The sequence below is a fragment of the Cebidichthys violaceus genome, unplaced genomic scaffold, assembly GCF_023349555.1.
Source record: "Cebidichthys violaceus isolate CVI_PGR_0920_01 unplaced genomic scaffold, fCebVio1.0.p SCAF_28, whole genome shotgun sequence".
NCBI lineage: Eukaryota > Metazoa > Chordata > Actinopteri > Perciformes > Stichaeidae > Cebidichthys > Cebidichthys violaceus.
Window position 1 is genome coordinate 5,273,325 of NW_027176461.1, and position 12,225 is coordinate 5,285,549.

A 12,225-nucleotide genomic window follows, 5' to 3' on the forward strand; every position below is an offset into this window, starting at 1 on the left:
AGATACGTTTAAACTGACAAAGCTAATGTTTGAGTAGGTTTAGGTAATTACCTTCAAAGGTGCACCAGAGTGTATAAACGATAGATTATGATTAGAATGTATTAGAATTAAAAACGTTATCAATAATTGTTCTTATTCTGCGTGTTTACTGTAGTTTTCACTCTCGTCTTCTTTGTGTTTATGTGTGCTTTTGTGTTTGTTGTTGTGTCTGTTTCACTGCTGGGCCACACATTTGGAGACAAATAAAACAAATGGACTGATTTAAGGATCGCAATAGATTAGTCATATTGATTTATGTCGGCCTACATCGTGTATGCATAGATTGTCCAGTTAAAAGTGACTGAATCTGAATTATTGGCCTATAGTCACATTTCCTAACAGCCTCTGCACTTGTTATTTTTGGTAATTCAGTAGGCTTCAATCTACCCGTTTTTAAGAACCCACCTTTCAACCACAATGAGTAGACTGTCACTCCAACACGTTGTTGCATTTTCCCTCCTCTTGACATTATGTGGGTGATGTGCGTCCACCTCGTTGCTTTCACATGGCCACGCCCCAGCTCTGTCTGATGCCTCCGACTCGCCTCTCCTGCTGCCCAACTCACAGTCTGCGCAGGCCATCCGCTCCAGCAGCACGTCCCGGCGCAACAGGTAAGGTCCCGTCACCGCCGCTCACTCTGTCTGTGAGGACCGTGGTTAAGCTGCAGCCCTTTAGAGGTGTGACTAATAAGTGCATGCCTGCAGCTCAAAACCCATCACTTGAGTTTAGTGGTTTTTCATGAGAGGTGTTTTTGACACTCCCACGCATGCTTGTACAACAGCCTCCAGCTGACAGCTAGTTTGGTGAGTTTTTTAATTGTTAAGTTATCAAGTGTTTATTGAATTTTTCTGTTTTTTTTTCTCTCCAAAGATTATGTATAGTTTATAAATTAGTTTAAATTTTTAAAAATGTATTGTAAATGTAGGTTCTTCAGGCAGTGCACATCAGCTAATTAACCATTTATCAACAACCACTAGGTCTGTTATATTTGAAGGGAATGTTCAAACTGTAAAGAGTAAAGGACATTATTCCTACTGTACACAACTAATAGGACAATTCAATTATCTCAAACTTTGCTTTGTGGGATAAATGAGTCGTTTTTACATATTCTCCTAAAATAGTTTGGTGCTGAGAGAAGGTTTTAATTTAATTTAAAGTAAGAAATATAGTCAGAAGTGGGACTGATGTAGTCCACCAAATAAAAAGTTGAATACGGTCTTTTTAACTCCATCTGTTCCATTTGTATACGCAGAAATATTCTTAATTAGTTTAGTCGTGGGAAAATATGAACACTTAAAAGGAATGAAGCCAGCGACCATAGAATCAGATTGTTGAGCTTTTTACTGTTTTACCACGGCCATCTCTTGATAATTCCTCAGGGTTTCCATTAAACATTTTCCAGTGAATAATGTACACAGAGCCGTTTCTTGTGCGTGGCGGTCTATTGCTTTCTGTAATTTACCTTTCATGGGTATATAACAGTTGTTCTTTCTGTACTTTGTGCTGTCTATTATTACTGAGTGAGGATTTCTTTTTCCTCTTTTATTTAAAGAGCTGAGCATCTTGCAAATAATTTAGTGTTCTTTGATTTTTTTTTCTTCATATGTTTAACATAATTCTGTATTTGCTTGTTAATGTAGACATGTCAAGTGAAAGTGTGATTTCAGATTTTATAAACAAAATTACAGAATTACCTGGGAATGTTGTATGTGTTAGATTGATCTGATCATTACTCAAATGAATGCACTTTATTTATACGTAAAGCATAAAGAGACATTACATGCTATTATCATAACTGTTTATTTGAATTCCACTGTTCAACAACAGGCATAGAGACAAAATATACAAAGATAGAAAAGAAATTTCAGTTTAAATTGCAAAAGTCAATAAACAATATAGAAAATACACATACAGGATTTAAGAACAATAAAGGGCTAGAGCATTTTTTCTTATTTATCATCTTAACTGTGTTGCTGTTTTCTGTCTTTTCAGATTCTTGTATTTCATAACTCTGACTGTGCAACGCGTGCGGCTGAAAGCCAGTTTTCTCAGTGAGCCTGAACCTCCGTCTTCCCGACCAGAACATGCACAACTCCAGCGAGGGCTGCCTAGAGGACGACAAACCTGATGTCATGTTGCCTTGCTTCCGCAGAAACATGTACGACGAGCCTCTGGCCTCGTACTCCAACGGATCCATCATCTCCCAACTCCTCCGCAAGACAATCCACAACAAGAGGGCACTAGATGAAAGCCATTTCTACCTTTCCAGCTCCACTGCCGCTGACTCCGGTCAGGAGGACCAGTGCAGCGTCTCCTCAAAGGACAGCACGGTGGAAGCGCCCTCTCCCTGCGCTCACGTTTCTACGGGAGCCAGTACGGAGGGGGAGCATCCCGTGCCCGACCACCTGCAGGCCAAGAGGGCCAGAGTGGAGAACATTATTAGGGTCATGGCGGGCTCTCCCAACAACAGGCAGCACGGAGACGGTGAGAGGGCTGACACAGATGCCAGAGACACCAGAGAGGCCAGAGAAGCATACAGGGAGAACAAACGTAAGCAGCGGTTGCCTCAGCATCAGGAACACAGCGTAGGAGCGCCGGCAAACCGAAGACCTGGAAGCAGCAGCGGCGACAACTGCAACGCCAAGGATGAGGAGTGTCACAAGCTGAAAGAGCAGCTGCACAGCATGCAAAGGCTCCTGCGTCAGCTCCAGGAGAAGTTCCTTCAAGTTTACAACCAAGAAGACCCTGAACACAACGACAGAGATGAGACAGAAGTCGCTGTTGAGCACGGCGCCCCGGGAGAAAGCCCGGAGTCGCGCTACGCAAGCACTGAAGATGAGTTTGAAAGGAAGAACAGCAGAGTGACTGCAGAGTGCAAGGGCCGAATGAAAGTAGTTGGTAATCCGGCACACCAGAGAGAAAGTCAGAACCTGCAGGAAACCCTGAAGCAGGAGCTCTCCAGGGCCGTGAACGACTGTGTGGACAGGGTGTTCAAGAAGGTGTCCTCCGCAGGGCCGGATCTGTCCCCTCAGCAGCGCATGTGCTCATCTCCGGAGATGCTGATCGGCGTGGGTGCAGACAGGAAGCGCCTGCAGGCCGGCTCCAACCAGGAACAGCCCCGGGACGAGGAGGCTGCCGTGAAACCCCGCTCTTTGGAGTATTATGAAAGCTCCGAGGCTCAAAGCCCACAGGACCAGACGGAGGCGCTGTCACTGGTGGTCCGCAAGCCGGCCGTGACCCCTCTGAGCTCAGTCACCCCGACTGTGAAGAGGCCCTACCCTGTGCACCAGACACCGTTTCAGTTCAATTACAGCACCCCTCTGCACGACAGCCAGATCCTAGAGCATCTTCTTAAGTACGGGCCCCATTCCAACTTCGGGGGTCTCCCTTGCATGCCCCCATCAATGGACAGGACCTCCCCGGACTCAGTGGACCTGCCCTGGGACGCCATCGCCATGAGGTCCAAGGTGACGTCCGGCCACCTCGGCCACCACCCTCGTGCCTCGGCCCTGGGGGCGGTGACCGTCGACAATCTGTGTCTCCCTCACGTCAAGATCGAGTGCGGTGAACTGCAGAGCATGGCGGAGCGAAACCCCTACATGTCGCTCAACATATCCTTTCACATAAAAGAAATAGTTTGAGGCGGAGCAGCTCTGCTTTTTTGCCTTTTTTTGACGCATTACTTTAGAAATATATTGTTTAATAACGATGACAAAAGAATTGAGACAGTAGACGGATGTTTTCTTTTGATATATGTGGGTTGAAAATGCAGTGATGTAAAAAAAAAAAAGAAAGACTTAACTGTGTAAATACAAAACAGCTGTTATAGAATAATTACATTTTATTATACAATAATTTACAAAAGTATTTGAAAAATCGACTTGCACAAATAGACAGAATTTGCAGTAAAAACGTCACATCATATTATTCTGCAGTAATCCCGTTACAGCAGATAATATCTCACATATACTATATTTACCTTTTAATTTAATTTATTATTTTATACAAACTCCTTATATTCCAGCTCTCTTCTATTTGAACAATGGCTGGTGGAGGTTCATTGCAGCACGGGCAGTTCCAGTAACAAACTTCAAGGAGAATTTTTTCTTTGATCTCGCTAACCCCACAGAAAATTATAGCGTCTTCTTTAATCTGAGCAGAGTAATGACTTTAAGTTTAGAAAAAGACAAATAAAAAGGAATACAAGGCTTTGATAAGAATTGCCAGGAACAAAAGCCAATTTTTCAAAGGCAGAGAAAGCATCGGTTTCTGTTTCAGGAAGCGTCATTTTTTCAGACTTGAAAAGGTGCAGGATCTATTTCTCTATCATCAGAGTGATAGGGGTGCATCTAAAAGGTCACATCTGAGTGCTGCTGGAAACCAAAAGTGCCTCCCAACCATAACACTTGAGCTCTTGTCTTGAGCATTTGTTGTTGGATACCTTTTGTCAGAATGTACATGATTGAAATAGAGTGCAAGATAACAGTTTTTTTAGCTTCATAGGACCTCAAAGAAAAATCCCTCTGGAATAAGTTTTTCTATTCAAGAGCGAAAATGTGTGATTTTTTTTTTTTAGTATGCGTTTGCTGACATTCGCATCAAATAATACCTATATTTCATAATTTCATCGTTCTTCGCCTCAGTTAATTGAAATAAATCATTTCTTCGCCTTCTGCTTTGTAAAGTAAATGATCCTAAAATAGTCACAACAGTTCAGTGTTGTTGATTCTCTTGTCGCGACGCGTTAGATAGGAATATAATGCGGTGCCTCTCAGGATTCACTTTATCCTTACAGAGCAAAGAGCTCTGCTTCTCTTTGAACAATACCACATCAATCTTTCATCCCAACTTCCATATTTCAAAGGTAGGCTTCCCTAATAAATGTATGGCGCGGTGACCTAATAAGGAAATGTTATGACCTAAGGCGTGGTGGTGGACTACAGAGGAAATGCTGCTGAGCATCTTCATCGCCATAGGGGGAAGCTTGAGAAGGTATTGAATTTATTAATATTGTCAATAGAGGAACTATATGTTGAAATTGTACACTATATATATATATATATATATATATATATATATATATATATTTTTTTTTTAAATATACCACTAACCTAAAAAGCAATTTAGAAAACATATTATCTGTAACTTCTTACCTTTTTGTAAGATTTTACCAAATTTTTAATTTTTGCTGGGGGTTTTTTTTCCGAGGAAAAAATAATACAGCGACATATGTCTTCTTTAAATCAACTTAATTATATCAGAAAATCAGCTCCTTTTTTCAAAACATTTCAAAACAAGCCGTCTTAACTGCCAGGCATGAAGTGCTTCGCTCTCTAATTAAAAATCCCTAATCTAATTCGTAATTCTGTTTTGCCAATAAGCACATGTTAGGGTCATTATTGACTCCCTGGTTAATGCCGAGCTGTTCTTTAGGGAAATTCAATTTGGCTGAAGATTGAGGCAACACAATACTCTGGTCTGCTATCACTTTGCACAGGACTCGACGCTGTGTGTTCTATTTAATTGCCAGTTTGTTTTTTTTCTGCCTTAACTTAAATGTGAACATCCAGGAGGGCCTCACCCCGAGCCATCTGAAGAAGGCAAAGCTAATGTTCTTCTACACCCGCTACCCCAGCTCCAATGTGCTGAAAACCTTCTTCCCTGATGTCAAGGTAATTTCTGTTGTGTTTTTTTTTTCACATAGAAATAAATTTCCCTTTTTTTATTTACCATGTCAAACGACCTGCAGGATTGTTTGTCCGGCGTTTAACCTCCCCGGTATCTACTTGTCAGTGTGTGTTTGGGACGGAAAAATCAGCAGTGTGTCGGAGGAGAGAAACAAAAACGCAGAGGGTTTAAATAACAAAGCCACTGAGCTGCTAGTATGTCCTGGGGGCAGAGGGAGATACAGGGGCATTCTCTCTTTAAAAAAGCCACTCCAGTCAGCAAATGGAGTGACAAAGGACTCTGTAGGCAAGGCATTGCTATTGAGTGTCAACAGAGAGTTGGTATTAGACTTGTGCGGCAGCAACCAGGCGGCGATGAGCTGGCCCTAAACACAACATCCTGTGTGTTTTGGCCTTGGGCTCGTGTCATGCCTCCTCTTCTATCTCCTCTTTTTGTCTTCTCTCTTGTCTCCCTATCTGTCTCCTGTTGTTAGCTCTTCTCATTCATCCTTTTTTTTTTTTTTATCTCCGCTTCCTTCTTTTCAGTCTTTTCCGATAGGAACGGTACATCCTCTCTGCTTATGTTACAAACTCCCCCTCATACCTCCTCTCCTGCCTCCCCTCCAGTTCTCTCTCTCTCTCTCTCTCTCTCTCTCTCTCTCTCGTTTCCCTTCCATCTCCTCTCCTATCTTCTCTCCTTCCACCGTGGCCCTGGATCTCTGAGCCAGTGCGGGCCCCTGCCCCTCAATCTGCTCTGACCCCGGGGGTCAGGGGGGAGGATGCTGTCGCTGCAGCCCTGCGAACGTCTCCTCCTTGCTTACAATCCTGCGGTGGGAAGTGGCACTGAACAAAAGAGCACCTAATCCCAGTGTCTGATTCCATCCTATCAGCCCGAGTCAACGAGAGGGAAGCTTCCTTCTGTCCTTACGCTGCCGCTTTCTCACCCACCACACCAGAGAGAAGAAGCGTCTTTGATGCCTGCCCAGCCCTTAGGCATTTTTTTCTGTCTTTCTGGATGAGGAGATAGAATAACAAGACTAATGTCAAGACTGAGTTTAGAAATACAGAGCCCTGACAGATGTTTTTTCACCCCGGACATCGGTGGGAAAAGCTCCGAGCAATTAATGTCGCGTAGAGTGACAGACCATTTGGTGGCATTTTGCCCTACAGGTACCAAATGATGGGTTGCAGTCAATTATGGAAAGGGGGGGGGGGGGGGGCTAATGCCAAAGCCTCAGACGGCCGTTTAATTTGTAATTGAAAAGCATTTATATTTCAACATTTTGGTTTGCTCTAATTGAAGTCTGAAATTGAATTGCATATTTCATTTATCCTGAAAAGGGTGATCCCTGCTTTCACTTCCCTTCTTCACCGAGAGATCAAAGGTCAGAAAAGCACTTTTTTTTTGGAGCTGCCAGGGATTGATTGTTTTGCTCAAAGACAATCCATATGGACAGATTATTGTCGATGCACGGGCTCCGGCGCAAACTTATAGATTCTATATGTGTGTTTTTTATTTTTTTCTCTCCAGTTCAACCGCTGCATCACCTCTCAGCTGATCAAGTGGTTCAGCAACTTCAGGGAGTTCTACTACATCCAGATGGAGAAGTTTGCCCGCCAGGCCATCGTCGACGGCATCAGTGACGTCAAAGACATGACGGTTAGCAGGGACTCAGAGCTGTTCCGGGCTCTGAACATGCACTACAATAAAGCCAATGACTTCCACGTAAGTGTCACTCACTTCCTCCTCTATGTGGAAGTTTGCATTGTTTGCGTCCGGAGAATTCTATCTTGCTTATGTGGTTTTGTCAAAAGAGGTACTGCTCTCATTCTGTATGCGCACTGTGCGACAGATAAACAAGGTTTTCTTAAATTAGAGGAACATATTTGCACTTCTGTTCTTTATCCATCGTGGGTTAATCCACCACAGATCTTACATTGGGAAATACATTTGTTAGCTGTTGTATTTTGAAACAAAACGTTGACATTTCTGGGAAATGCGCTTATTTGTTTTCTGGCAGACAGTGGAATGAGATTGAGTCAGTTGACTGTCAGTTCAATATGAAGCCACAGCCACTAGCTGATAAAGCTTAGCTTAGCATAAAGACTGGAAACAGGGGGAAACGGCTAGCGTAGCTCTGTCCGAAGGTGACAAAATCCACCTACCAGCACCTCTAAAACAGTTCCAGGAACATGGAATTCATTGTCTTTTTAACCCTGAGCAGTTGCCCGCAAACATGTTGAGTTCTTGTTTCACACTTCGGTTCTTGCACGGACAAATCAAATGAGATGTAAACCGTTAATTGGAGGTGCGTAGCGAGAGACACGAGAGAGTGGTATCAATCTAAATCCTCCAGTGAATGAGCGTATTTCACAAAATGTCCAAACTGCTCCTTTTTAAAACATCGGCATTGACACATTCTTCCCAGCAGTTACTAACCTGCTGAAGTATGTCCTCCTGTCAGCACGTATGTCCGTGTGCCGCGCTGACCTGTGTGTCACACTGCACCTGTGGCTGGCCAGCCTTTACAGCCATTATCTAAACTCCAGAGTGACGCTTTATCAAACTGTGGGAAGAGGAAGCCGCAAAATCCCACTAAAACAACTCCGGATTAGAGGACCAGTACGCCTGAGCGAGACTGAGATTGCTACTGATGCGGAATGCTGAGAAAGACGCTGTGGATTCCGAGGGAGAAGGCCTTTTGGTGGGAAAGGGACGGGACCGTTTTCTTTACCTTGGGACCAAGACATTCCTTTCCCAGGGATGCTTTTGTGTCAGGAGATGAGGGGAAAGAAAAATAACGGTTGTGTTAACTGGTCAGTTGGATGGGAAACAAGGGCTGCGGGGCGGTTTTCTCCCAGCATCCCTTGCATGTGATGCGTTTGTATGCACCCTGCTGTAGTTACAGGTTGCCGCCATCACCCTTTATCACAATTTTACACTTAAACCTAAGCGTCTCAAGTGTTCTACAACAAATATTTGAATCTTCCATATTCCTGGTGGGATTCATAGTGATGTTTTGTTGAGTGGCCCTGACAGCATTGGGTGGAATCCCTGGAAAGAAAGCTCACGAGTAGTTAGTTTAGGTTCAGGAAAACAAGACTAGCTAATCAAAGAGGCATCAAAATGAAAGCTAATGATTGCAGCATTGCATTTATTTAGTGTGTGCAAAGAACAAAGACACGAGCTCCCTTTCATCAGTTTGAGTGTTTGAAGAATTGCACTACAGGTCCTCAAGATGGATCGTTCAGTACGCCTGTAACACGGCATCACACAAAGCACTTTTTTTTTTTTTTTCGGCATTAGAATATGATTCGAACTCGATTGATTCAACTTATAGGGTTTCCACTTTTCCCCCCCCTCTTTTACAGGTTCCAGACAGATTCCTGGAGGTCTCTGAGATCACCTTGCATGAGTTTTACAGCGCCATTTCTGCAGCCAAAGATTCGGACCCCTCTTGGAAAAAGGCCATATACAAGGTGATCTGTAAACTGGACAGCGACGTCCCGGAGGAGTTCAAGACGTCTTCCTTTATAGGCTGAGGTGGATCGCTAGAACAGTGGAGGAATTGGAGTTAGTCACTAGCAGTTCCGGAATTATTTCATCTTTTCTTGTAGTGCATTTTAGTGAGGTGATATGTAGATGTTGGATGATTAATCATTTTGTAGATCTGTAAAAACGCACACAGACACATCATTTTAAATATTAATAAGCTCTAAAATGCTGTATGTTCTACTTTTTCAAACAAGCAATTATTTCTGAAACGTCAATGCTCCTGTGGTTTATTCTACGTTTACGTGTTTATTTGTATAATCTGCCTCAACACATTTAGAGAGTTTACCGAGTTTGTAGGTGTGTAAAAGTGTATTATCATGAAACTATAGCGTAGCCTGATTCAGCTGAACTGGAAGAGTTTTTTTGGCAATTACTATCAGTATTAGTTTGCTTTTGATTCCATTTCATTTCAGAGGTGTGTGTGTGTGTGTGTGTGTGTGTGTGTGTGTGTGTGTGTGTGTGTGTGTGTGTGTGTGTGTGTGTGTGTGTGTGTGTAAATGTACATGTGCTGCTGTTTTATGTTGCATAGTGTTCTACAGTCATGTTGTAAATGTTTAGCTCCCCAGAATGTGCATGTGGAAATAATGCAAGTGACTGTTGTGGGTTTTATTATCATGTATAAAAGGTCATGTAAAGTACAATCATTTTCAGATATTTCATTCACAGACACTGTACTGGATGATTATTCAAATTAAAGATGCACTAAATTATAATATACACGTTGTGCGTTATGGTTTTCTTTGGCAGCGCTTTCACACATTTTAACATTTAAAGAAGACACACACACACACACACACACACACACACACACACACACACACACACACACACACACACACCAGGTAAATGCTTTGTTTTTAGTTGTAAAAGTTTAACGCTCCCTATGAAAATACTGTGAGCCACCGCCGTCGCCCCTAAGGTGCCTCTAATCCACGTCCAGCAGCCAGCAGTTAAATGTCCCCCAAACTATGCCGTTCACATTGTTCACCGAAGCCGATTCAAGTCAACTTTCTAAGGCCTGCATTCATTGTGTGGCTGGTGCGGATGCGGACAACTGCCATGTCTTAAAAACAGCCACAATGCATTCCCTCCTCATGACTAACGCCCGAGGTGACCTCATATCACAGTTTGTGCCACCGAAGCAAAATTCCACAAAAAAAAAAACCCCCCCGTTGTGACTCTTTCTTCCAGGCATCCACTCAAAGCGCGCCGATCGTGAACAAAGCACACGCAAGTATGATGACGTCAGGAACAATCTCACATGAGCTATTTTGGGCTTAATATCAACCAGAAAATCACTGTAGTGAATTTAATCCAATGAAAATCGTATATTTCACTGTGGATCGGCAGCGTTGACGTTTTTAGCACATCATAACTGTTATTGTATGTTTTGCAGGTAATTTGAACAAAAAGCAATAAGGTGCCTTTGAAATAAAGAGAATAAAGACGAGAACATCGCTGACCACTTTTTTATAAACGTACATTGTTTCTTATCACCAGACTACACTGTCACTGCGCAAAAACCAAATATTTAATAGGAAAAGCAATTAGGCACCCAAGCACCAATTACATCAGAAATGATAACATTAAGGAAATTAAAACATTAGTTGAATTGGTTGATGACAAAGACTGGAGACAATAAACCCCACTAATCTTTTAATAGATATTTCTTTTCAATTAGATCTGTCTTCTTCAGTAAATTGATTTACATTCTCTACTCAATTAAAATGCCTCTGGTTGAACCAAAGTGCTTTGCTCAAATTAATTTGTTGTGTAACATTTTCTGAACAAGACTTGGCAACCTGCGCTATAATGAAAGAAAACAACGAAAAAAATAATACCTTCAGTTTGTTCCGCTGCCTCCGGCTGACAAGGCTTCAACTTAAACGTCGCGCGATATGAAATGATGTTCTGTATAGTCAAAAGATAAAACGCAGCTTCGTAATGAAGATGAAATGAAAAGTGAAAGGCGGCAGGACGACATGAATCTCAAACAAAATACTCTGTGTGAACAGAACGCCTTTGACCTCTTTAAAAGGAACATTTAAATGAAATCGTGTTTTTTTTTAAAGGAAGCTGTAGTTTGCAACACTGAAAGAGACAAAATAAATTGACCGTCAGCTGTTGGAGATGAACAGAAAAGAGCAACAGCACCATCTAGTGATTCTCTGCTGTAGTACGCACAGTCACTCACTCCATTCATCTCTCACAGAGCAAGTGCCACACTCTTTGGTTTTTATTCTCCATTTTAGCCAATCACCAGTCTCCTTTTTAAATGAAATCAACTCTATAAACCTGCGTCCAAGCCACTAACTACGCAGCGTCAGATTCTGCCGTGAACAGAAGTCTCCACACAGAGGTGCACTTGTCACTGTGTGGAAACTGAACTGATGCTCAGGGCTTCTTCAACACCCCCCCCCCCCCCCCCCCCCCCTCACAGCGAGGACACTGTGAAATCTTTCATAATTGTCAACATCGTATTTTATACATTTTGTGGGTTCAAAAAGAAGCGTGACCGACGTCTGTGCACAGTCAATGTATGTGTGTGGTGTGACATTAATAGGAAGATGAGCCAGTGTCTCCATAACAGGGTCCTGGAGAGACTAAGGCGGGATCAAACACCCCTGAGCTGGAGACAAAAGCAGCTGGGGGACTGGGGGGGGGGGGGGGGGGGGGCATTGGGACAGTCCCTCTGTTTAATCTCCTGCTCGTAGATACGGGCTTCTTTTCTTGGCAGGCTCACTCTGGGAGGGCGCAGGGAGCAATAGGGAGTGCAACTTGAGAATGGAGGCCGCTGACTTTAGGCTGCCCTTCAGACAACCACTTCTTGGTGTAGTTTGGTGTGATCACCAGTAAATCTTTATTAATTTTAATTGGAGCCCCCATTTAAAAGAGCAATTAAAGCGGATTAATCGAGCCCATCCCGTATAATGTCTTCTGTTAATTAGTTTGTCAGCACTGTTT

At 42.9% G+C, this 12,225-nt stretch overlaps 1 protein-coding gene across 1 annotated transcript; it reads left to right on the forward strand.

Annotated features, from left to right (window-relative positions):
- The first annotated feature begins 2,123 nt into the window (after positions 1-2,123).
- On the forward strand, positions 2,124-9,930 carry prox2 (prospero homeobox 2). Its single transcript, XM_068721800.1, has 4 exons — positions 2,124-3,650; positions 5,604-5,711; positions 7,237-7,431; positions 9,078-9,930. The coding sequence occupies exons 1-4, from the start codon at positions 2,124-2,126 to the stop codon at positions 9,246-9,248; spliced, it is 2,001 nt and encodes a 666-aa protein (XP_068577901.1). The 3' UTR covers positions 9,249-9,930.
- Positions 9,931-12,225: the final 2,295 nt, after the last annotated feature.

Coding starts and splice junctions, on each gene's coding strand:
- prox2 (XM_068721800.1), top strand. CDS start 2,124: ATGCACAACTCCAGCGAGGGCTGCCTAGAGGACGACAAACCTGATGTC. Junction 3,651..5,603: donor ACCCCTACATGTCGCTCAAC/ATATCCTTTCAC, acceptor TTAAATGTGAAC/ATCCAGGAGGGCCTCACCCC. Junction 5,712..7,236: donor CCTTCTTCCCTGATGTCAAG/GTAATTTCTGTT, acceptor TTTTCTCTCCAG/TTCAACCGCTGCATCACCTC.